At 30.4% G+C, this 25,400-nt stretch overlaps 2 protein-coding genes, 2 long non-coding RNA genes and 1 pseudogene across 4 annotated transcripts in view; 4 read left to right on the top strand and 1 right to left on the bottom strand.

Annotated features, from left to right (window-relative positions):
* The window catches only part of LOC149877743 (uncharacterized), a 392,865-nt gene that overhangs the window by 151,999 nt on the left and 215,466 nt on the right, over positions 1-25,400 (top strand). The gene's annotated exons all lie outside the window — the stretch shown is intronic.
* On the top strand, positions 1,077-13,992 carry LOC149877768 (uncharacterized). The gene is made up of 13 exons (XR_016448014.1): positions 1,077-1,402; positions 1,492-1,569; positions 4,865-4,977; positions 5,180-5,303; positions 7,904-7,948; positions 8,052-8,135; positions 8,814-9,579; positions 9,677-10,199; positions 11,419-11,641; positions 12,921-12,975; positions 13,517-13,600; positions 13,734-13,858; positions 13,937-13,992. It is a non-coding gene; the product is annotated as an uncharacterized LOC149877768 (long non-coding RNA).
* On the top strand, positions 6,864-7,519 carry LOC149877769 (uncharacterized). Its single transcript, XR_016447776.1, has 3 exons — positions 6,864-7,176; positions 7,267-7,344; positions 7,435-7,519. It is a non-coding gene; the product is annotated as an uncharacterized LOC149877769 (long non-coding RNA).
* On the bottom strand, positions 16,976-19,646 carry LOC145192649 (52 kDa repressor of the inhibitor of the protein kinase-like; annotated as a pseudogene).
* Positions 21,318-22,382, top strand: LOC149877767 (E3 SUMO-protein ligase ZBED1-like). The gene has a single exon (XM_090073604.1). The coding sequence runs from the start codon at positions 21,318-21,320 to the stop codon at positions 22,380-22,382; it is 1,065 nt and encodes a 354-aa protein (XP_089929730.1).

Here is a 25,400-nt window from a genome sequence, read left to right as displayed (position 1 = left end):
GTAATTAATTTAAAAATGATCTTTAATGAGTAAATTAATTACCTTAAGTAGTAAAGTAATTATAACAGTTTTCTGCTTGTCAAAAGTATTACAAGTATGACCCAAGTATCTGGCATTTTTGAAAAATCAAAAAAGTAAATTTGAAAAATTTTTTATAAAAGTTTTAATGTAGAAAAATAATTTCCTTAAAAATACTTCAATTTTTTTTTTTTTAATTCTCTGTATGGATTCTTTCTGATCAGAGTGTGTGAAAAAAGAGTGTGATGAAAGAGGACTTTTCAGTGAAACACTGTTTTAACCTCAATTTAGATGAATGCTGCATTGAAGATATTACATGCTCGACGAAATATATTTCAAGTACTCGAACACAAGACTTTTTCAACTTACTTTGTGAAAAAATAATAATAATAATAATAATAATAATAATAATAATAATAATAATAATAATAGTAATAATAATAATAATAATAATAATATTATATAAAAACATTAAATGCTTGTATATATGTTAACAAATCAAGTTCTTCTCATCACGTTTATGTATTAAAACCTGAAACTTGAAAATATATAAAGTATATATCCAGCAAATTAAACTGAAACATGTTTAATTATATTATTTTCTCAATTTACAACAGTCTTTGTAAAAAATATTTTTTTTATAAACTTTGTAAAAGTTTATAAAATGATATTAGCACATAGGAGTGTTAAGAGGAAACGTCATAACAATATCAGAAAAAGCAATGTCTTTGTGAATATACGAATATATTTTGGTGTTCAGTTTTTGTGAACTGGAAAACTAAACGAGTTTACTCTTTTTTACATATTTATGTCAAATATCGTTACTTTTACGAGCGCACAATATTACTTTTTGGTAAAGATAACTTTAATAAAACGAAAAATGACGGCAAAAAAGATTAAGAAAAGTAAAGAGAAAACAACGAGAAAGCAAAAGTAATAGAAACTACAGGCGAGTCTAGATCTTTGCGATGTTTTTAAATGAAAGTAAAATTGATGCTAGAAATGTCATAATTTGACGTCACCTTCGCATATTAAGTTAGGCTCGTTCCTCTTAAAATAATTTTCAAACTGATTTCTTTTAAAGCAACATTTAAAAATGATGAATTTATCAAAAATTAAAAAAATGTTTAGAAAACCGAAGCTTTTAAAAAAAAAAGTACATCCTTCTGATAGCACACATAAGCCACAGGAGCTTGAGTCATTCGCAACAGATCGATACAATTCTTTCTTAAACGAGCTTGAGTGTGAATCCATTTTTGAAGCAGCATTGTCAGAAATCGGTAATTGCTCTTTGAAAACACACAAAAATTATCTTGCTGATATTTTTAAGAAAAAGGGAAACTTCAGAGCTTCTACTGTATCCCACATTACCAACTTGGGCGCGGTAAAACGTCTGCCGTCTTTCTCTTTTTATAAATATATCTTTTGTTATTTTTGTAAAATATCATTAAGATATCTTTTATGAATAACTAGAATCTAAGAAAGATTATGAGAAACGTGAGCCATCATTGCGCAGCTAAAAGAATTCACCCAATTGTTCAAAGTGATTAGGTAACCTTTTATACATTCCAACATGCATGCTATTTTACTTTATTAATATTAATATAATAATAATAAAAATAATATTAATAAAAGTAATAAAAATGATACTAATCAGAATATTAATAATAATAATAATAATAATAATAATAATAATAATAATAATAATAATAATAATAATAATAATAATAATAATAATAATAATAATAATAATAATAATAATAATAATAATAATAATAATAATAATAATAATAATAATAATAATAATAATAATAATAATAATAATAATAATAATAATAATAATAATAATAATAATAATAATAATAATAATAATAATGATAATAATAATAATAATAATAATAATAAGAAGAAGAAGAAGAAGAAGAAGAAGAAGAATAACGTTAATAATAATAATATCAATTATAATAATACAAATAAAAAAAATAACAATAACAACATTAAAAACAATAATAATAACAATAAAAATAATTAAAATAACAATATAAATATTAATAGTAATACAAACAATAATAATAATAACAATAATAGTAATAATAATATTATAAATAAAGATAACAATAATAATACAAATAATAATGATAGTATAAATAAAAAAAGTAATACTAATAATAATGAAAATATAAACAAAAATACTAACGTCAATAATAATAATAGTAATAATAATAATAATATTAATAATAATAATAATAATAATAATAATAATAATAATAATAATAATAATAATAATAATAATAATAATAATAATAATAATAATAATAATAATAATAATAATAATAATAATAATAATAATAATAATAGTAATAATAATAATAATAATAATAATAATAATAATAATAATAATAATAATAATAATAATAATAATAATAATAATAACAATAATAATAATAATAACAATAATAATAATAATAGTATAACTAATTATAAATATAATTAGTATAATAATCAGTAATAGAATAACTGATAATTAAAATAATAGTAATAATAATATTAATAGTAGTAATAATAATAATAGTTGTAATTTTGGAGTTCAATATTTATGCATATTATTAGTCAGTGTGTAAGATAAATAAAAACATAAACACTGCTATTCCTTGGTACATAAAAATACATTAAAGTGAGATATACAGCAGACATTTTACCGCGCCCATTTCAGTTTAGAGTGAATCAGCAGTTCTCTGGTGTTTCCCGTTTTCTCAGTTGTATCGGCATTGTATATTTCGCCTGTATATTTCACGTATATTTAAACATGTATATTTCACCTGTTTTCGAAAAGCGTTTCCCGTTCTCCGACAATGCTGTTTCAAAGATAGACTCACAATCCAGCTCATTTAAAATTGAATCGCGTTTGCTTAAGGCGAATGGTTCAAATCCCCGTGGCGTATCTCTGCTTTCCGAAGGATGTATTTTATTATTAAAAAACTTTGGTATTCTTAAACGAGTTTTGTAAAATTACAAGTAAAAATATTATTAACCTGTTCATTAAAACACTGAGATGTTTTTAACATTTTGGAGTAATTATGAGTGGTACAATTAAGTTAAACAGCAGTCTTTTTGCAATAGCTGTTTTAAAGATCACCAGTGCTTGGTCTAAGTAATGATCGGATTGCGTTTGCTATGATCAAAAGCCTTGAATACTTATCTTCTTGAAAGAGCTTTTAACGGCTCGATAACCTTGTGTCTAGTTATTTCCTAGCTCATGAACATGAAAATATTTAAAAGAATGGGTTTTTATAAAATTCAAGAGGAATATTTTTTTTTTCATTCACCTGTTTTCTACAAATAGATTTTTTTCTTCAAGCTAAATAAACTAATTACCATGTCATGACAGTTAAATCTCCTAAATTATTTTATGACACGTTGTGGATTAAAATCGAGTAATTGTTGAACTTAAACTTAAAAACACGTTGATCAATACAAAGAAATATAGTTATCATCTTTTAAGTACGTATGGGGTAAATCTTGCTCAAAAACATTCAAAGTGACTTTTCCCAAGTTTCTTTATTTGTACCTAGATTATCAGTATAGAGTGTAGAATCACCTCCACCTTCCCCCAAAAAAGAGTTTCTTCTGGTCTTTCAATTAGGGTTATATATGGACTAGGCGTGAGCATGATAATCTTGGACTGGATTCTCCTGAACTTGTTACTGCAAATGCAGACAGAAAAAGCAAGAATTAATCAAAGGTTAACAATTGTTGGGCGTTTTGTATGACAATTTGGTAGTGCTCTATTTTAAAATGGAAATTCCACTTCTTTCTTGAAATGTCACTGTATTTTATTGCAAAAGTAATTATGTTCACGTTAAAAACTGTCGTTTTGTTTTGACGTCACGTACTTTTAACGATCAGTTTAGTATATTAATGTAAATATATGCAGATACACCTTTTTTCAATATTCTTTAAACTTTCATATGCCAGCTATTTTAACCAACCAAGTGCATGTCAAAAGTGCGCACCACAACCTTTTTCATTCTAGAGTTAAGTAAAGATTGACGAAAGAATAGCGAAGTTATTTCTAAAACCAAAAAGCTTGCAAAAGGTTGCTGATTCTAATTTATGCATAAGTTTTATATGGTGTTTGCATGTGTTTGTTCGTACAAGTTGTCTAGTCTCGTTTTGTATGGAACTTAGTTATGAGCACTTTGGAGCTAGGCGAATAATATTGGTCCCACTTAGCAGTTGAAAAACAGGTATTGCTAAAAGACTACTATTTAAGCTAAATGTACTGTCTAATATCTCCAAACTACTAAAAAAACATCATAGTGTTTTGATGAACAGATTAATAATACTTTAAATTTTAATTTTACAAAACTGTTTTTAGAAAACCAAAATTTTTTAACAACAAAGTACATTCTTCGGAAAGCAGAAATGCGCTACGGGAATTCGCCTTAAACCAATTCGCCTTAAACTAATACGACTTGTTTTTAAATGAGCTGGATTATGAATCCATCTATGAAACAACATTGTCAGAAAACCTTCTTCTTCTTCTTCTTCTTCTTCTTCTTCTTCTTCTTCTTCTTCTTCTTATTATTATTATTATTATTATTATTATTATTATTATTATTATTATTATTATTATTATTATTATTATTATTATTATTATTATTATTATTATTATTATTATTATTATTATTATTATTATTATTATTATTATTATTATTATTATTATTATTATTATTATTATTATTATTATTATTATTATCATTATTATTATTATTATTATTACTTTTTTTGTTTTTGTTATTTCTATTATTATTACTATTATTAATACCATTACTACTCATAATAGTATTTCAACTCTGAAATGGTCTTTGGCTACATATGATGAGTTTCGCTTGGTTTGGGCACAAAAAGGTCTTAGTAATAAAAGGAACAAATGTTGCATATATTTTCTGTTTTGAGGTATTTCTTATTTTTCATACAAGTGTTTTTGATAGAATGGAAAATAAGATTTGTTGAAGATTAAGCAATTCAGTTTACAATTCACAAATTATCCATAAACAATACTAGAGAACAATACTTGTTTGTTAAAATGATTTCTACAGTGGTTACACTTTCTTTGTTTAACTTTTTATTAATTTATCTTTTAATTTACTTTTTAAAGATATTAGAAAACATCAGAGTATTTGCTGTATTTCGGATGAAAGATCGATTATATTTCTCTCAAGAGTAAATTAAATCATGATTGCACAGCAAAACGCGTTCCAAAGTTTAATCTCAGTGAGCAGGTATCGTTTTTTTTTTGCATTCCTTCATGCATGTCCGTTTAACCATCCACTATCCTTTTTCTCTTCTCACAGTACACAGAGGTTGGCCCATCTGAATTTGTTAGCGAAGGTCGACACGGGTATAAAATTTTAAGAAATAGTCTAAAATAAAAAGCATATTTAGCAGAAACTATCAACACTAAAAGGAATGAGCCAGTCTAGGTGTTTGAGAAACAGGCTAGTGTTTTACAGAGCAGTCAGTGGATGGACTTTAAAACACCTAAAAATGTCAAATTAAAAGTGAATATTGACACTGGCTTAAACAAAAGAATGAGACAAGAATGAATTGCTCGATCCGTAGAGATTGTCCACTATAAAACGAATATTGGCACAGGCTAGAAACTCGGGGATAACACATGGGTTACACTGAACAGTCAAAAGATTCACTTTTAGCAACTTAGAAGTGTGAACATTTAAAAGAAATACTTACAGACACAGGCTAGACTATTGAGAGTTAGACTAAAGTTTTATTGACCAGTCTTTTAACCTTCATAGAAATGCTAATCTAAAGCGTAATTTTGCATTGGATAGAAATTTGAGAAAAATCTAAAAAGAGGTCTAAAATGAGGTCTCACCCATCAAGAAACGATGTCAATATCAAAACTATGTTTGACGCAAATCAAAGCCTTTTGAGATTGTTTGGAATTTCACGGAGCAGTCAGCAGTTGGAATTTTGCCCACTTGAAAATTTCAGTTTTGAACACGAATATTGTCACAGGATTGAAGTTTGAGAATCAGACTGGACTTACACTGAGCATTCGGCAGTCGGACTTTGATCCTCTTAGAAGCGTCAAAGCAAAACGATTATTGGATCAAGCATAAAGTTCTAGAAAAGAACCGTTCATTCAGCAGTGACGGTCAGTTCTAAAACGATTATTGACACAGCCTAGATCTTTAAGAACCAGGCTGGATTGGATGGCTAGGAATGGATACTAGGCTAGAAATGGATACTCTTTCATGCTTATGTAATAAAAGTTTATGGTGGAGAAGATGTAAAAAATATATCCAGCTAGCAAAACTGAAACATGATAATTTTTAACAGTTTCTCAATTTTCAACAAACCTTTTAAATAAAAATTTTTATAAACTTTAAAAAGGTTTTAAAAAAACTTTTAGTACTTAGCAGTGTTGAAAAGAAACGTCATCACAACGTCAGAAAAAACAATCTCTATATGAATATACGATTATATATCTTGGTGTTCAAGTTTTGTAAACTACAAAATCTAATGGAGTTAACTCTCTTAAATATTTATGTCAAATATTTATGTCAAATATCGTTAGTTTTACGTGTGCAGTAAGTTACTTTTTCGTAAAAGTAGCATTAATAAAACGAAAAATGACGGGAAAAAAGATAAATATAAGTAAAGAGAAAGCAAAGAGAAATCAAAAGTAAAAGAAACTATAAGCGAGACTAGATGTTTTAGATGTTTTCAAATGAACTTAATTTGATGCTAGAAATGACTTAATTTGACGTCACCTTGTTATGTTACATAAGGCTCGTTTGTCTTAAAAAGTTATTCAAATTGAATTTTTTAGAGCAGCTATTTAATTAGCAAAATACTAATATTTTAAAAACTTTAGTTTTTTCTAAAAATATGAGAAATCCTTTTGGTTTTTTTAAAAATAAAATATATCCATCGGATGCACTGATCGTGGATTCTTTCGCGATCGACCGCTACGATTCGTTTTTAAACGAACTGGACAGCGAATCCATATACGAAACAGACATGAGAGAAAAAAATGAATGTCGTTCGAAAAAATTCGAAAAATACTCTACTGATAAAAAAGGAAACTTCAAAGCTTCTGCGGTTTCAATGTTTTCTGAATTGGGTTCGGTAAAATTGTCTGCTGTCTTTCTCTCTTCATAAATGTATTTTTTGGTACTTTTGTAAAATATCCTTAAGATTTCTTTTATGAATTATTAGAATCTTAGAAGGATTATAAGGTGCGCTCGTCATTGTTGCACACCAAAAAGAATTTCACCGATTATAGAAAGGGATTAGGTAACCGTTTTTACATTCCAACATGCACGCCGTTTTACCCATCTATCTTCCTTTTCACTTCTCAGAGTTCACGCTTTTCTTCTTTTTTAGATCGATAATCAACGACCAGTGCAAATCCGAAACTAAAACATTTTTTTTACTTTTTTTATTTATTCACTCATTAAATGTTTTATAAGTGTTTATTGGTTTTCTTTAATAATAACAATAATAATATAAAAATTAATAAAAACAATGATAATTAAAAACAAAAATAAAATAAACAATAATACAATAAAAGATATCAAAATTAATAATTATAAAAAGAATAATAATAATAATGTCAATAAAAAAACGTAAATCTTTATAATAACAATATAATAATAATAATATAAATATTAGTAGTATATCAATATATATATATAAATGTTTTGAAATGTGAAAGTAGAAGCTAAAAATCTTTTTGCTATTGCTTTTCATATGTTTTCTGTTGTTAGTATTTCATATATGATGTCTTTTTGTATATTATATTATGTGCCTGTAGTATCAGTATTAGAAAATGATTCAAGTATTTTGGTTTTAGGAAAATGCGTGATATTGACTTAATGGGAAATGTTTTCTTATCAAGGTTTATCATGTTTTAAAATTTTAACTCATTAGCTGACAAAATAAAATATAACTGAAAAACTGAAAGTTTGAAATTTATGCCTTTATGATAAAAATTTATTTAGCTAAATGGTTATATCTACGAAGTCCTCATCCCAGAAGCAATCATTAAAGTTATTAAGAAAGTTCAAGTTTGGTCACAAATAAAGGTGTAGTATAGTTCCTTATTGAATAAACCTTTAAATGTGCTCACTACATTTTCTTCTGACTGTAACAGTTTCAAAAATCATCCAAAAAAATCAATTATAAAAATTTGCTGAAAAAAGAAACGCAGAGCGAAAGAAAAAGTATTAACGAACTTCTCTTCATAAGTATGGAACTGTGAAGAAGATAAATTCTAACCGTAGTGTCTTTTTATATAATCTGTCGATTGTCAAACCATTTAGTAGTAAAACGTATACTTCTAAAGGAAGATGCATCATTAAAAGAAAGTGAGTTAAGGGTGTTATATTTGTGGTCTCCGAAAAAAAAAGAATGGTTATTGCAAAGCCTCTGCCATGCCTTTTATGCTCTAAATGGCACTTGCGTCTTTGATAACCATCTTAAAAAGAAGCATCTAATGAACAAACATCAAATTAAAGATGTTAATTCAGAAGCAAGGACAAAGTATTGGTTATCAGAGAGTGTATGTCAATCATTCTCTGGTTATAGTAAAACAGTGGCAAAGCCAGTTGAAGAAACTCAAAAGGTTTTGACTGAGATTTATCCAAATCATCTAACACATGTGGGTATTGGTTCTAAAAGAGTTTCTGATAAGAAAGCTAAAGAATGGGATATTCAAAATGAAAACTTTCTAATGTATTATTAAAATGCTTGTAATCTTCTAGATGGATATAAGAATGAGCTAAGCAAAGGGCATCCTGTTAGCAGAGCAACAGTCTACCGTAGTTACGAAGGATCCATTCCGTTAGCTGTTGATGAGAAAATCTATCCAGAATCTGTATTTAGAAATCTATTGCTTGCTGAAGATGTATATCACAATCCTAGTGTTGGACAGATTTGTAATGCTGGGAATGAAGCATCATTTCTTTGAGTGAAGTTTGTAGCTCTCAGATTTTTCTTCAAGTTTTCTCTAAGAAGACACGTGTATACTGGCCTAAAAAGAGATGATTTAAATGATTAAAAGATTATACGGAAGAGCGAAATCCAGATCTTACAAAGCCTATTGCACAGCGGAGAGCAGATATACGTAAAACAAAGCTCAAAAGACTTATGACCCCTTCACATATGAACAGTCATGTTCAAGAAATAATGAAATGTTCAAGAAATAATGAAATGAAACCCCACAGATTCATTATTGTCTTCTTTAAAACCATATATGAGCTTTAAAGCTTGCTATGCTACTTGGAAATACCTTTTAGGTTAGAAATTTCAAGAAAGTTTTAGAAAAGTCAGAAAATAGAAGATCTCACTGACTCTATATAAAAAGGAGAAAAGACCATCCCTTCAAAAGAACATATATAAGATTGGTTAAACTCAAAAACCATTGATCCAAAAGAAATGTTTGAAGTAATGAATATTTTAAAAGAAACAGAAAATAACGTTGTGTCATTTTACACTGACAATGATCGACATGAAAGTTCAAATAATCTGGTATTATTCTTACAAGTTTTTTATTACTATGCTACTACAAAAAACAGTAAAAATATTTCATTTTTAAAATATTACTTCTCTTTAAATTTTTTTTCAGAGTTTAGACGATGGAATCTGATTCAAGTACAGTTGTGTCAACCACTGATCTCAAAATATAACTGGACAGCGTATGCGGGAAATTTTTTGAAGCTATTTTTGGCCTCGCAAGAAGGCGGCGGGATTAATGAGCGGTTATATGAAAATTAGGAAACTGATGATAATCAAGTATTATATCTTAAGCTCAAATATTAATAAGTTTCAAATAAAAAATCTTTTTTTTAGTTTTCCATGTTTTTCATAAACATAATGGAATATTATATATTGACTTAAATTTCAAATATAAATACATTTTTATTCAACAAAATATATTCTTACAATAGCTTGATGTATATTAACTTTCAAATCTTATAATAAAAATATTTTTCATTTGTTTTTGATGATATAAGTTTTGTTAATTGCTCCCTAAGAGTTTTTCCAGTTAGTTTGGCAGTTTGTTCTTTAGCCATGTAATAAAGATGTATTTTAGCAAAGTTTTCTGAAATAAGTTTAATCAGTGAAAAAAAATGGTTATCAGTTATGAGGTGAGTGAAACATATGAGAAGTTTGTTCATTAACTGTTTCTGTAATATCAAGATGACTATATTTTCTCTTTCAGTTATATTTTTCACTGCTCTTTCTCAGCTTTTTCAATTTATAAAGGTTTTTCAAATTCATTGCGTACAATGAATTACGTGCAATGAATAAAACAATACAATATATGACGCACGCACAACGCTCCTTCTGACGCGACACAATATTAGTTTATATGCAACTATATACGCTTATTACAATTTCTATATTCAAAAGTTTGTTAATAGATTATAAATAGGGACAGGCGAAAAACACAGTAAAAAAGTGCGAAAAACACGGCGTACTTTAATAAAAATCGCAAAAAACACGGTAAAAACACGGTAAAAACACGGAAAAAACACGGCATCAAAATGCCACATTTTTATTCATATTGAAATAACTTCAATAAGCAAAAACTGTGGTTTAACTAAGATTTTATGACCGAACAAACTTTGTTGCTGAAGTCTCTAAATTGAAATTATTCACTTAGCTCTTAGCTTACTGAATTAAAATAATTACACGACAAATAAACACAGTGGGGGAGTATCCCTTGGAGATTTCTCATAGTCTTCATCGTGTAACTGGGATTGTCTGTAACAAATGCACTGACTTTATTAAAGTTAACGTTGAACTTGTTCAGGGTCCTAATAATTGCCTAACTGACTGTCGTTGCATTAACGTTTTCTAAGTAGACCAGGTTAACTGTTACCGCCTTCATCTGCGTTTCATCAGAACTTGTTACTGGTAGTATAAACAGTATATGTAGAACGAAACAAAAAAATCTTGGGAATCGCTGGCCTCATCAGTGGCTACAACAACTTAAGATGCTGCTTCAACACGGGCTTTCAACTCATCATGAGAAACATCAAAAACTTTCGGTAGATAATCGCGCCGTAGGTGACTTGCACATGGTAGTACCCCAAGGTTCTTCACATTCGTCTGTAAATATTTCTTTAGCTTAGGATGATCAAGTTAGTTTAGCGGTATGTTAGCTGCAGTAAATGCCTCCACTAATTCAAACTGAGCAAGATTTCGTGCATTACGTGACTCAGATACCGCCTTAAATGCCCCTGTTATTGTAGCTTGCGTCTTCGCACGAGTTTCATTTGTTTCATCGAGAATTTCACATTTTTGAGTGTTCATAGGTGTTAGCTAGTGTCTATCAATCGTACCTTTTCTCTTATGATCTAGTGTAACGTTACAACTTGTGCAAAAAAGTTGGCCATCGTCGGCGTGCAAAGTTCCCTTGGGATACTGTTTTGCGCGCTCGGCACAAGAATCATTCACGGTGTTCTTCAATATAGTTAAATGAAAGATGTTTATTGATTGACACGCAACTCGTTTACGAAAAAATGGTAATTACTAACCGGAAATGACAGATGAGTTGACGTCAAGCAATTACCACTAACAACAAGTAAGAGAATAGAGCGAGTTAATTTTTAAAAAAAACAGAAAATCACGGTAAATCTGACAAAAACACGGATTTCTCAGAAAACACGGAAAACACGGCAAATGACGAAAAACACGGAAAACACGGCTTCCGTGTTTTCGTGTTTTTCGCCTGTCCCTAATTATGAACTTTTTTAAAAGTGTTTTTACATGCATTTATTTCTTAAACTAGGAGTGATTACCCCTAAACTTTAAGGGATAATTAGTATTTAAAGATATAAATTTATATGTATCATTTATTTTTTGATAACATGGATAATATTGACAATGTTTGATAACATACGTAATGTATGTTAATTCACTTAATTTTAAATTATTATTAATCTTGATTTTAATTTTTATTTTAGTATTATATTGTTTATATATAATATAATTTATTATATACAATATATTTTATATAGAATTATTTTATTAAAAAATTATTATTTATAACTTTATATATATAATTTAAATTATATAAAATATAATTTAAATAATTATAATATTAATATTTGAATTTCATTTTATTTATTAATTTTAATATTAATTTTGAAAGTTAATTCTCAAAATTATTTTTAATGTGGTTTTAAATAACAAGTCAAAAACAATGGATTCAATTATTGAGAGCTGGAATTTTACAAAGAATAATATAAAGTTTATCAAAGTTGTAAGCAGACACCACTCTCCGCTTACCATGCAGTTATGTTATTAATCTTCTAGCACACTGCATTGGGGTAACTAAGATCCAAAAGCTACATAAATCATACATATTAATTTAGTTGTAAACTGCACTTAAAAAGTTTATCGAATATTTTGAACTTTAATATTTAAAATAATATTTTCTTTAAATGTCTGATTTTTTTTTAAGATCATTTGATTTCTTTAGACTTTTTAAAAGTTTATTTCATACTCTAGTTTTTCTTTCAAAACTCTGTTTACTTTCTTTCATATTTCTGTAAAGCCTTATAAAATAACCATTAGTCACCGCTAAGAGCTTTGATCGCTGCCTTCTTGGGAGTCCAATTTATGGTTTCAACTTTTTTTGAAAAAACAAAAAAAAAAAAACAATAGAATACGCTATCCAGTTTTATTCTGAGATCAATAGTGTCAACAAGTCACTGCAAACCATGTGTCAGTTCTGCAATATTGGAATCAGTTAATATTATTTATTTGAAACATTCAAACTTTTATTATAATACATTGAGTTTTTGAACTGAGTTTGTTTTTTTACTCAGATTGTTTTTTCGTTTTCCTTTATATTTTAGAACATTTGCTAATGAAAACCTCATTCTTTCATCTGATTCAGAATCCAATCCTCAAGTTAGTAATGTTTATATTTTTGTTTGCAATAAATGTGTATGAATAGATTACTATAAATTTTAGAAGAAGAAACAGTCGCTTCTTTTAAAAAATAAAAAATCTTAACCACAGAGAAAAAGAACTTAAAGATTTGAAAAGGAAGTCTTGCTAGACAATGCAGTATGCTACTTAAAGTTTAAAAATATTGAAATAAATTTGAAGACTCCACGGGAAGAAACGGCAGGGTCATATTTTGAAAGTTTCGACTTTTTACACTTTCTAGCTTTACTAACCATAATAGCATATTTTGTATTTGAATTCAAATCAAATAAATGATTTGATGCATATTTAAAGTTTTTCTGAATTTTCCTAAAACTTCGAAACTTATAAAGGTTTAAAAGTTTAATAATGATTTATCTCAAAATGAAAAAATGTGACCCTGCCGTTTCTTCCCGTGGAGTCTTCATTTGTTTAAGGTATATGAAGTCATGAAATGCTAATTAACTCTAATTATCAATTTTTAATGGAGAACTTGAAATGGTTGTTCGTTACTTTATTTTAGAAAGAGAGATTTGCATGCCATCCTCCAAATCATTATCCGGATCATTCTGCCAGATCTTTTTCTTCCAACTTATTCCCTATCTTGGTATCAGATTTTGGAGTTTATATTATATTAGGCATAATTTATCCTCATGTTTACAAATGTCCTTTTTACTGTTTCATCCAATTCGAGGTATTAACAGTTGTATTAAAAGCTATAATATGTTTTCCACTGACAGTAGAAACCAGAGAAAGAGATATCACTGAAACAGTGTGCTTCGAAATTTAACTTTTCTGATGAGGAAAAATCTCTAAGGAAAATTTATAGAAACGGACAACCGAAGTTAATTTAAATGTGGAAAAGGTAATACCAATCTTAATTTAATTTAGAAATTAAACTGTTACTATTTGGGGAAATAAGATTTCTTTATTTACGCATAAGCTTTTTAGATGTCCTACTACCGCAAGTAAAGCGAGTTACAAATTCCCAGCCGGAACAAAGAAGTGTACCGTATTTGAGAGAAGTTCGCAGATAGCGAGCTACTCATCAGAAAACTACTTTTCCAACTACTGGTCCGCGAAATTGGTCTAAACTTAAAAACTGACTTGCGTTTCCAAAGTACCACTTTCATGGCTCCATCAGAAGCTTCAGAAGCATTCTTAGTTGGCCTCTTCGAAGATATCAACTTGTGCGCCAACCATGCAATGCGTGTCACCATTATGCCTAAAGACATTCAGTTGGCCAAAAGGATCAGGGGAGAACAAGCTTAAAAGTATAGTTTAAAAAAAACGGCTATTTTCATAGCCACAAATCTGTTAAAAACTTTATTGGTTCTATGCCTGAACTTTGTTCTTTAGAGAAATGTGTGGCTATTAAAATGGGCGTTTGATGATGGCTTGAGCAGAATAGGTTCTTTCTTGTCCACTTTTGTGGTGGCATTCTTTATAGCGACTTTTTTCTTTGGTGCTATTTTAGCTTTCTTTACCGCGGGTTTTTTAGCAACTGGCAACTTGGCGTTCCTTTTCACAGGAGTCTTTTTCACTGCAGCTTTTTTGTGGGCTTTCTCTTTGGCTGTCGCTTTTTTTACTGCAGCTTTCTTTATTGGCTTAGTTTTCTTTTTGGCGTGTCTCTTTATTTTGGTTTCTTTCTTAGGTTTTTTGACCGCGACTACAGCAGGGGTGGTAGATTTCTTTGCTGCTTTGGGCTTATCGGTAGTTCTAAACGAGCCAGAGGCACCAATACCTTTTACTTAAATAAGCTCGCCGGCAACTACCACGCTTTTTTGACTGATTTTGACTTGTGAGTCAACATTTTCGTCCGCTTTGTTGTTTTTGTTGTTCTACTTCTGCTTCTACTTCTGCTTCTGCTTCTGCTTCTGCTTCTGCTTCTGCTTCTGCTTCTGCTTCTGCTTCTGCTTCTGCTTCTGCTACTACTTCTTCTTCTTGCTTTCTTTAAGTTGAATAAATTACATTTTTCTTTTTTCTTTTTTCGTTTATATTTTTAGAAAGACTAGCAACTGCACTTTTCTTGCTTCAAGGCGTTGTATATTTATTTAAATATATTCTTATTCCCGGTTACAAGGCAGTTAATGTAGAAAGTCTTTTCTAGTAAATTTTAAAGCTGTTAAACATTATTGGGATAGTTACGAAATTACGAATGTTGTTAATGTTGGTAAATGTGGTTAAAGAGAATAAGAGCGAGGAAGTAGACACAATGTGCTACCATTAGCAGTTAATCATAATCTGATCACAAATGGAAAAAAAATAGAGCTATTTGAAAAACCTCTTTTGAATAGAGAATGTTTGTTTTTTTTAAGAAGGTTGCAAAAAATAAACATTGAGAAAGCTTAACTACAGCTTGTTTACAATGTAATCATTTAAAGTGCAACTGAGACGGCAAAACATCACTTTTAAAAATCGTTACTCAAACTTGATCTTTATATCTTTCGAGATCACTTGCTAATTCGCAGAGTATTTTTGCTTTTTATCATTAAATGCAAAAAATGTAACTTTTGATATTTGACCTTTAACGGCATTTTCTCTTTAAAATATAAGTACGGTTAGCAAATAACAAAAGTAAGGACGACCCTTTCTTTGGATTTCACGGCTACGTTTTCATACAGTTTTGTTAATAATTTGCCTTAACTCCAACTGACTTTTTTTTAAGGTATCACACAAAGGCTTGAGTACTAATATTAACCCACAAGCTTTAAAAGGATGTAGTATCTTCCGACCAAAACTTGTCATGGAAAAGATATATCCTGCAACTTTGTCGCTGTGAATTTAGGCTTGCATCAAATACTTGACAACCGCATTTCGTTCAAATCGGGGTTGCGGGAAGGGGAACAATAGAAAATGACTATTGTTCTTTTCTATTATTCCGTTATTTCGTTCAGATCGGGGTTGTGGGAAGGGGACAATAATTATGTTCCACCCTGAGTTTGGTTTTTACGCAAAGACTGGCTTGGGGTGCCGAACTCGGGGTAGGTACCCCGAGTTCGATACGTATACCCCAAGTATGGATATTGAAAGTTTTTAAAATAATATTTTTTGCGGATATTGAAAGTTTTAAAAGTAATTATCTTTTTGGATTACTGAATTTTTTTAATAATTTTTTTTTTACGGTTTGATCCGTAATATAAATTAAATGAAATTATTTCTGATTATTAAGGTACAAATTAGACATTATATTCATAGACATTCAAATGATTATTTTTTTATTATATCTAAAATTATAATATAATAAACTATATTTTAAATCATGAAATATTTTTAAAATCATTATATCTTGTGCATTTGTATTTTGAAGGAGTAGAACTAATTTAAAAACTCGCTACAAAAGAAATTCTAAATATTAATTCGCATTAAAAAGTCACTCACTCCAAGTGAAACATGACCTACCCCGAGTTTCAACGAAAAACCGCACTCGGGGTGAAACATCACCCCTAGTATGTCTCTACGATAAAATTTCATGAAAACCTAGAGGATGGAGAGTAGAATTATCTTGAAGAACTTTCAGATACCCAAGTTTCAGTTAAGCAAATTATATAAAAAAGGTTTTCAGTTTTTTATTAAAAAGTATACAGTTTTTCGAAAAAAAAAAATTTTTGTAAAAAGAAGTTTTTTTAAGCGCACGTAGTAAGTTTATTGTAAATAAATAAAATGTTATAACAAAATTTCATCAATTTGTAACCAATTAAAGTTTTGTAAAAGTGTTGTACTTTCTTCTTTATGCTCAACTTTTAAAAACATTAAGTTTTAAAAACATTTTAAAACACTAATTTTATAGAAAAAAGAAATGTGTAAAGTATCAAAAGTGTGGTCTTATGCAGACCGAATCGAAAAGAACAGCGTGAAGTGCAAGCAATGTGAGACGATTTTGACAGCGAAAGTCCAGGCCCGTACGCTGGATTTTTCGTGGGAGGGTGCGAAATTTGAAAAAGTGAACCATTTTTTTTACAACATATCAAATATATTGCTTCCAAAATAATACACAAATATAAACTTTATAATGACACACAAGCTTAATAAGCACCGACACTGAATTTGTGTGAAGTCAAATAATTTCAGTCGAAACAGATCGTAATTGTAGATGCCGAGGATATTTTTGTGAAAATATACCAACACTTTTCTCTTCGTCAATGACTTTACCATAGTGGATATGCATTAATGCAAGTGCAGAGAGTCTTTCTTCCTTCATACTTGCTCTTGAATATGTATGGAGCCTGCGCAATCCACTAGTACTACGTTCGTATTCGCAACTGGTCGCTGGGATTAAACAATAAATTTGTAGAAGAATGAAAATGTTTGGGAATAACTCTTTGTCGCATTCTTTTAATGCTTGCGTTGCAGTTGAAGGACATTCTTCCGGAGGTTTGTTTTGGAAACGATGCTTCCATCGAAACAACTCTTGGCGAAACAAACCAGCAGATGGTAAGTCCCTGCATAAAATTTGACAACATTTTGAAGAGATGCTCCGCCCTTTTCACAGAGAGTAGATGGTACAAGCCCTAACAGTTTAGAGGAGAGGATGGAAAGGTCAGAAAATTGACTCTCCAACTCTGAGCTTATGTGGTAAGGAATAGAATGGGGAGATTTCGTCGATAATACTCCTCAGGATTAATCGCAGGAGCATTGTTGCGCATTATTTGACGTCCAACAGTCCTTGGCTTTGTTGGTTCGGTGTTGACAGAACGTGCCATTCATTCGGCTTGGGTGTAGACACGCGAAAATTCTTCGTCCATGTTTCTTAAAATGTCTTTATAAACAGATTTCACCTCAGCAATTTCATGGTATGCCATGATAATATCCACAGTGCGACCTTGTAATTTCACAGTTATTCCTTCCAAATGTGACAGGAATTGGTACATAGTCAAGAAACTTATAATAAAGTCAAAAGGCGTAAGACTTGTCAGCAGTGAATTGGCATTGTCTCTGGATGTTGTATCCCATGTAACATTCGTGAAATCTTCTCCGCATGCATCTTTGTTCGCACCATACGTAATATATTCCAGAGCGATAATTACGTAGCAGTATGCTTGACAAAAATGACTGTATGATTCATGCCGTGAAGACTACCTTGTTCTACATAGGTCAATGAGACCTTTTCTAGGTTTGGAAATGTCTGGTAATGCCTTCATGATGATTGATTGCAGAAGGCTCTCGCGCTTTGGACTGGCAAGGAAAAACAGACAACAGTTCTTCAGTTTGGAAATGGTATTTCTTGTATTTGGAAGAGAACACGAATTGGCTATAACAAGATTAAGGCATTGTCCACTGCAGTGGACATATACAGCCTTTGGAGACTCATTCTCTATCTTTCTCTGAACACCTACTTTATCACTGGACATATTTGCAGCTCCATCGTATCCTTGACCACGAATGTTTTTTAAATCGAGATTGACGTCATGCAGAAATTGAATGATGGTGCTAGCAATGACTTCTCCGGTGATTCTTGGAACACAGAGAAAAGATGAAAATTCTTCACGAATGTCTTTGTTTTGATCAACAAATCTAATGCAAAATGCAAGTTCCTCACGATTATGACTAGTCACCTCGTCTGCAAGAATACTGTAAAACGTAGCAGCTTTTATTTCTTTAACCAAGTCACTACGGATGATATCGTATCCAATAATTGTTATAATTTCGTTTTGAATACGCGGAGAGGTGTATTTCGCATTTCGATTACTGATACCAATATGGGAAAGATGCTGATGTAGGATTTCATCATGTTTCGCAATAATTTGGAGCGCTACCAAAAAGTTACCCGGGTTGTATTTTATCGAATTATCAGATGCCGACACTGTTTCTTGATCACCTCTCAGAGCAATGCACTGTCTTCCGCAGAAAAGGATTGCCTTAGCTACTGTTTTTACAATGTCTCGATTCCTTTCTATGTTAATCTTTCTTTCTTCATCAAAACGAGTATCAATGTTTTCATTTGGCTTCTTGATTGAATTACAAAACGTCTCTGACAAAATCATTGCATCGCGGTGGCTTATTTTTGTTTGATGCTGTTTTGCCTTCTCGTCTAACTTATGAAACGCAGTAAATGGTTTATTTACGAATATTCCCAAATTCTGTCTTTTGGAGATATAAATCATTACCGAACAATCGATACAGTATGCGCCATTCAACAATGGACTGTAGACCATCCATTTGTAATCCGTCAAGTATCTTGCCTTGAATTGACGCTGACATTTGTGAAGAAATTGTGACGGAAAAATATATTCTATAGGTGACTTGAAGTGATTATTCAAGAGAAAGAACTTTTGACTATCATCGAGTGTCCTCATCACCATACTCAATTCTTCATAATTCATTGTAGCATTCAATATTTTACCAACATCATTGGTGAAAACAAGAGGTTCAGAATCTAATTGTTTGGTAGTACGAGATATTTTAGCGGGAGGGCTATCAATAGAATCATGTTGTTTAGAAATTGCGGTATTAGTATTTGGTGCATTTTCATTGAGAGATTGATTATAATTTTCAGTTTATTTTTTTGTACACCATCCATCTAGAGATTGACAAGTTTTAGCTGCTGATATTCGTTTTCTTTCATTTTGCTCTTTGCGCCCCATAGTATATGAAGAGTGACTGAGTATGGTCAATTTTTCATAATAATAACTATGTAAATTTAAAAAAAATGAAATTATAAATATATCACATACTAATAATAGCAATCTAAATATAAAAATGAAAATATGTTATCAGATAAAAATTTGTGCAACACCAGTAATTTTAGAAAAAATGTGGATGCACAGGATATATATATATATCATACACAATAACGTAAAAAACAATTTAAAGCAACATAAAATATTAGGGCGCTACTCGACTTTCTCCCCCCCTAATTTTATGATTGATTCTGATAGAGAATTTTATGCTGATTAAGAATCGTATAAAAACATGGGTCTCAAAATCAATGGAAAGTGCTCTAATTCGAAGTCAAAGTTGTAAAAAATCCCACTAAAAACCCTAATATTCGCCATTTTTTTTTCAAAACGCTTTCATTTTTAACGAAAATTAATTACCGTTTTATTGCGCAATAAACAGACCTGGTTTCCATAAGCCTTATAATTATTTTTTTTAAAGTATTGTAACGAAAGTGTTATAACGAAATGAAATTAATAGATTTCAAATAAAGGTTGAACGTAGAATGTGATAATGTAGAAAAATTGATGAATAATTATTATTGTATTGTACGCTGGTTTTTTTTATTAAAAAAAACGGTTTGAAGGTTACGTTTTCTAAATTTTACATGTGATAGAACAACAATGAACTGAGTTTCAAAAGTTCTTCTTTTAGGAAACAAAACTGTTAAATTCTTTTTTAAATTTTATTACAAAAGTACATTACTTGCAATATAGTTTATTCTCTAATAAATCAAAAAACGGTTATTTTCATTGCCACAAAAAATTGTGCAAGATAAACATACTTTAACGAATTTTTTAACGTAAAAACCATGCTATTAATAATTTGCTTTTGTCAGCTAAAAGATCATTAACTTAATATTTTCAAAATGGCGAATATTAGGGTTTTTAGTGGGATTTTTACAACTTTGACTTCGAATTAGAGCACTTTCCATTGATTTTGAGACCCATGTTTTTATACGATTCTTAATCAGCATAAAATTCTCTATCAGAATCAATCATAAAATTAGGGGGGGGGGGGGGGGAGAAAGTCGAGTAGCGCCAAATATTAGTTATCATTGTGTCCAACAATAACATACATAATAATAAACAATATTTGCAATAATAAACAATAAAAATATACGGAATAAATAAAAAAAGGACATCTTACTATATTGGATGAGAAATAATTGATGTGGTAATCGAAATGTATAATATTAAAAGTATAATATATAAAGAGAACTTAAAGAAAACAAATTAATTAATTTACGATAGCACCTGGTTGCGGTAATAAGCAAACGCGAAACTAAAAACAAAACTGTTGTCAAGAAAAATCGTACGAACGTTAATGAAGACATTATAGTGTTCATAACGACAAGACTTAGCGACGTCAAAAGTGTGTAGTACCATAGAATAGAAAAATCTAATGAACATGAAACGAAAAACGTATGCTGTATGCAGTTAAAGGTGCAATTTTTCCTATAAAAAATTTAATATATAAAATGTGGACCTTTCGAAAATTGGGGGGGGGGGGGAGGGGGTGCGTAGTGTGCGTACGGGCCTGGAAAGGTGGCAACACAAGCACTATCCGACACCATCTTACTGGAACACATTATATAGGATATGGATGGCATTGGCAGTTTGGGCACACCAAAAATTTTGTCTTTCTTTACAGCTTCGCGGCCTAAAATGACGAAAGAAAGAGAACTAGTGTTGGATCAGAAAATAGACTTCATTGCTCGTGATGCACACCCAATAAGTTTAGTTAAAGATGATGGATTCCTTAGCTTGTTGAAATATAAAGATCCAGACTATGTTGTTAAAACTCGTTCGACTACCACAAAACTGATAAAGAAAAGATACAACGAGACGGTCAAGTCACTGAAACTGAATTTAGGTAAGGCACAGTTTGTAGCTTTTACAAAGGACAAGTGGACTAGTAATCAAAACATTGCATATATGTGTGTATCTGCGCATTGTGTTAACACGGAATGGGAGCTGGAATTCGCAGTCTTGCAGACACGAGAATGTCCTGAACGGCACACTGGAGAAAACATCAGTATTCGTTTGCAGGATGCTGCTGACGAGTGGCGAATTCCTTTTCAGAAAATCGCTTCTACAGTCCATTATAACGGCTCAAATATAAACCGAGCATTGGACTTTCTTGATGAATGGCCGGATCAGCGCTGTTTTGCTCACACGCTACAGTTAGCCATTAGAGCTGGTCTAAAACTTCCAGCAATTGTGAATATGATTCAGGCTGCAAGGCAATTCAAGCGAAGTACGTTTGCAATTCAGGAATTGCGTAACAAACAAGCAACACTTAGATCTAAGGATAATGAAAAAACATTGGAAGTCATCATAGACTGCTCTACTCAATGGAATTCCACGTTGGACATGTTACAGCGATTAGTGAAGCTACGTTGGGTGATTGGAGCCGTGCTGTCTGACCGAAATTTTACAACAAAAAGAAATGCGTCAACTCTAGAAATGACGGATGAAAACTGGTTGCTTGCACAAGACATTATACCCATTCTAAAGCAGGTAACAACTATGCCATCTAGTCAGAAATATCCTTCGTTGTCATTAGTTTATCCACTGAAGTCTATTGTTCTACAAAATGTTCGAGCAGCAAAACCAGACGAATACACTGCTACCAATAATTGCCGAAATGTCATCGCTACTGAAACAATAAAGCGATATTTTCCAGAAGGATTCAGTGTACTACATTGGCTGTCCACGGAAATATCTTAGAGTTTTGGCGAAATAATACCAAACTTTACACAAAGCTTTCTATTTTGGCTCGCAAGTACATGTGCATACCTGCGACTTCGGTGCCAGCAGAATGCGCTTTTTCAACTGCTGGACATGTGGTCAATCGACAGCGCGCATCATTGGCACCCGAAACAGTAGACATTTCAGTTTTTCTTAAGCGTAATTGGGAGTTGTATAACCTGGACACTTAATGTAAAATAAAGTTTAGATTTAAGTGAAATTTTAAATGAATAACATCATTAAGACGTTTTTATTGTTTTTTTTTTTTTATAAGTACAACTCTTATAAAAATCATTGTTTTTTAACGGGTACCCACTCGTTAGTTGAACGGGTACCCGGGCAAGCATTTTTGCGATTTTTAACAGCCTTAATAAGAACATTTTAATTGAAAAAAAGTCTCGCGAAGCTCGCTGCGGTGTTACATAATTAAAGTTATTTAATACTTTTACAAAGAATACTTACAATACTGAGCAAAAAATGACTGTCACGTTATTCTATCAAGGTTTGATTAACTTTTTACTCTTATCTTCTTAACTTTTAATGCACTCATATATTTAATTAACGAGAAAAATTTGGAATTTGCAAAGCAGTATTACATACACAAGGTATCAAAATGTGTCAGTTCTACACCTTGTACATTATACTATATATGTCACATGCATTGTTCTCCAAAATGATCGCCAGATTGAAACTCTCCCTACTCCTGATTTTTTTTTTACATTTAATCAATTATATGCGTTTGTAAGCACAAGTATGCTGTCAAATAAATCTGAACTAAGTTCTATACAAGTATACTTTCAAAATTTAAATGTATAATTTCTTGCTTTTTTCCTTCTACTTATTTCATAGTCAGCCATTATGGTTGTCAAAATAACCCATTTACGGCTACTTTCAATATTCATTTTTTAACATGGCGGCAGATTTGAAATTATCTAATTGAGCAGTTTGCCTAATAAATAAAGATATCAGATCAAAATCTCTAACGCCCTATCACCCTCAGGATGTAGGTGATGAGGTGTTTGAGATTTGATGAAAAAATCAAGAATACATTTGGGCTAACTTTGATTCTGATCTTGAGGTTTGTCCTTCAGTACTGTGCAAAAGAAACTTGTTTAGTCTAAAGAAAGGTAAAACTGAACCACTTTCCAGTTGGTTAAAGAGTATATCAAAGGTAAATTATATATGATTTTAATATGAGTTATTTTATTATTACATGTTATTATTGTACACACACACACACACACACACACACACACACACACACACACACACACACACACACACACACACACACACACACACACACATACATATATACAAATATTGATATTACATAATATCAATATGTATTTAAATCTTGGTATGGATAATTTATGTTATAATTTTATAATTTAGAAATTTTACAAAAAGACTAAGTGAAAGATTTTTTCTCTTTATGTTTTATTTTTATTATTTTATTTCTTATTTAACTTTATTTCTGAAATAGTTATAAAATTCTCACTATTAATTTTATGTAGAGTAATTTCTCATGGTTGTTGCAAAAGTAAAGCTGTAAACAATATCACAAATGTCAGTGAATCACTTGGAGAAAAAATGCAGAACAAGTGGCATCTGAGTTGTTAAAATGAAAAATGGAATGTAAAAGCATTGTAAGTGGAGAGCAGCTCAAGTTGTTTACAAGTGGGGGTCTTCTCCCTGTAACTTCTCAGAGTAAAAGAAAGAAAATGAATCAGATCTCATTCCAAACTATTATGGAGCTATTAAATGTATTAGAACTCTCTAAAAGAAAAACCAAAAAATTAGATTTTGCTTTATGCAATCACGCAGGTATTGTAGAATCTAATATGTTAATCAAGCAGGTGTTGTAGAATCTAACATTAATAATAAAATGACCGAATTGAAAAAAACTCTAGATGCTTTAAATTAATGTAAACAGGAATGTTGTTGATGGTGATCAGTTAGTCATTAAAGATATAGTTTATGCCAAGAATACACCAGAATTTATCAAATTTGTAATTGAAGGAAGAGCTATTGATAATCTTAATGTAATGTTAACAGTATTTTTAAATGGTGGTCAAAACCTCCTAAAAGTTATTATTAATGCTTTTTATCCAAATAATCATTATTCTTCTTCTGAAATATATGAAGATTCTGGTGTGAAGTGATGTCATATTCTTGTCATTGTGGAGATGATCTCAGATGATAGTGGCAATCTCCAAAAATTAATGGCACCTCTAAAGCTTAAAGACGTGAATTTAAGCCTGGCATTGATCTTTAAGTGTGCAAACAGTGTTTTTGAACTTTCAAGTCACTCTAGTAAGTATGCTTGTCTGTATTGTGAAAGAGAATGCTCCCTCGAAGCAGGGAAACTAAGAATGTTGGGCTCCATAGACTTAAGTAATGATCAATATGTATATGATAGAAAAAAAAGGTTGAAAATACAGGAATAGAAAAATCTAATAACTCCTCAGTTAATTCACTTAAAAGAAGAATGAGAAACTTTTCTTGAACACATTGTTCCTCTGCCTGATCTCCACATTATGATAACAAATGTGGATAAACTTTGTACTTTGCTTTTATGTGTTTGGCCAACTTTTCAAAACTTTTCAAACATTACTTATGAGTGGGTACCATGGTGGTGGTTTAGATGCAAACAATGATATTAGATTTATGTCTCTATTAGATGTTTTGGAGATGGATGTTACCTTAACTGCAACAATCAATATTTTACCAATAATTGTTGGTGTATATTTTTATTAGTGAAATCAGCAATTTTCAGTTCTGAACTGGGTACTAATATTTAAAATTAAAGAATTCAAAAGTTTATTTTCTAGACTTCAACTATATACAAAAGATATTTTTGGCTATGATTTGATGGTTTTATGGAAAATACATGTTTTTGTGTATTACATTTCCTTGGTAGAAAGTAATAATTTTAGCTTAGGTAACTATGCAGAACAATGTGATGAAGCTGTTTATCACTATTTTAAAAATGTT

Source organism: Hydra viridissima, unplaced genomic scaffold (assembly GCF_058129835.1).
Source record: "Hydra viridissima isolate aposymbiotic clone 2 unplaced genomic scaffold, HvirCarnegie_v1 scaffold_16, whole genome shotgun sequence".
Taxonomy (NCBI): domain Eukaryota; kingdom Metazoa; phylum Cnidaria; class Hydrozoa; order Anthoathecata; family Hydridae; genus Hydra; species Hydra viridissima.
This window is presented reverse-complemented; position numbering and strand designations above follow the sequence as displayed.

What these genes read in the sequence shown, in the direction of transcription:
- LOC149877767 (XM_090073604.1), top strand. Translation starts at nt 21,318, where the DNA reads ATGACGAAAGAAAGAGAACTAGTGTTGGATCAGAAAATAGACTTCATT.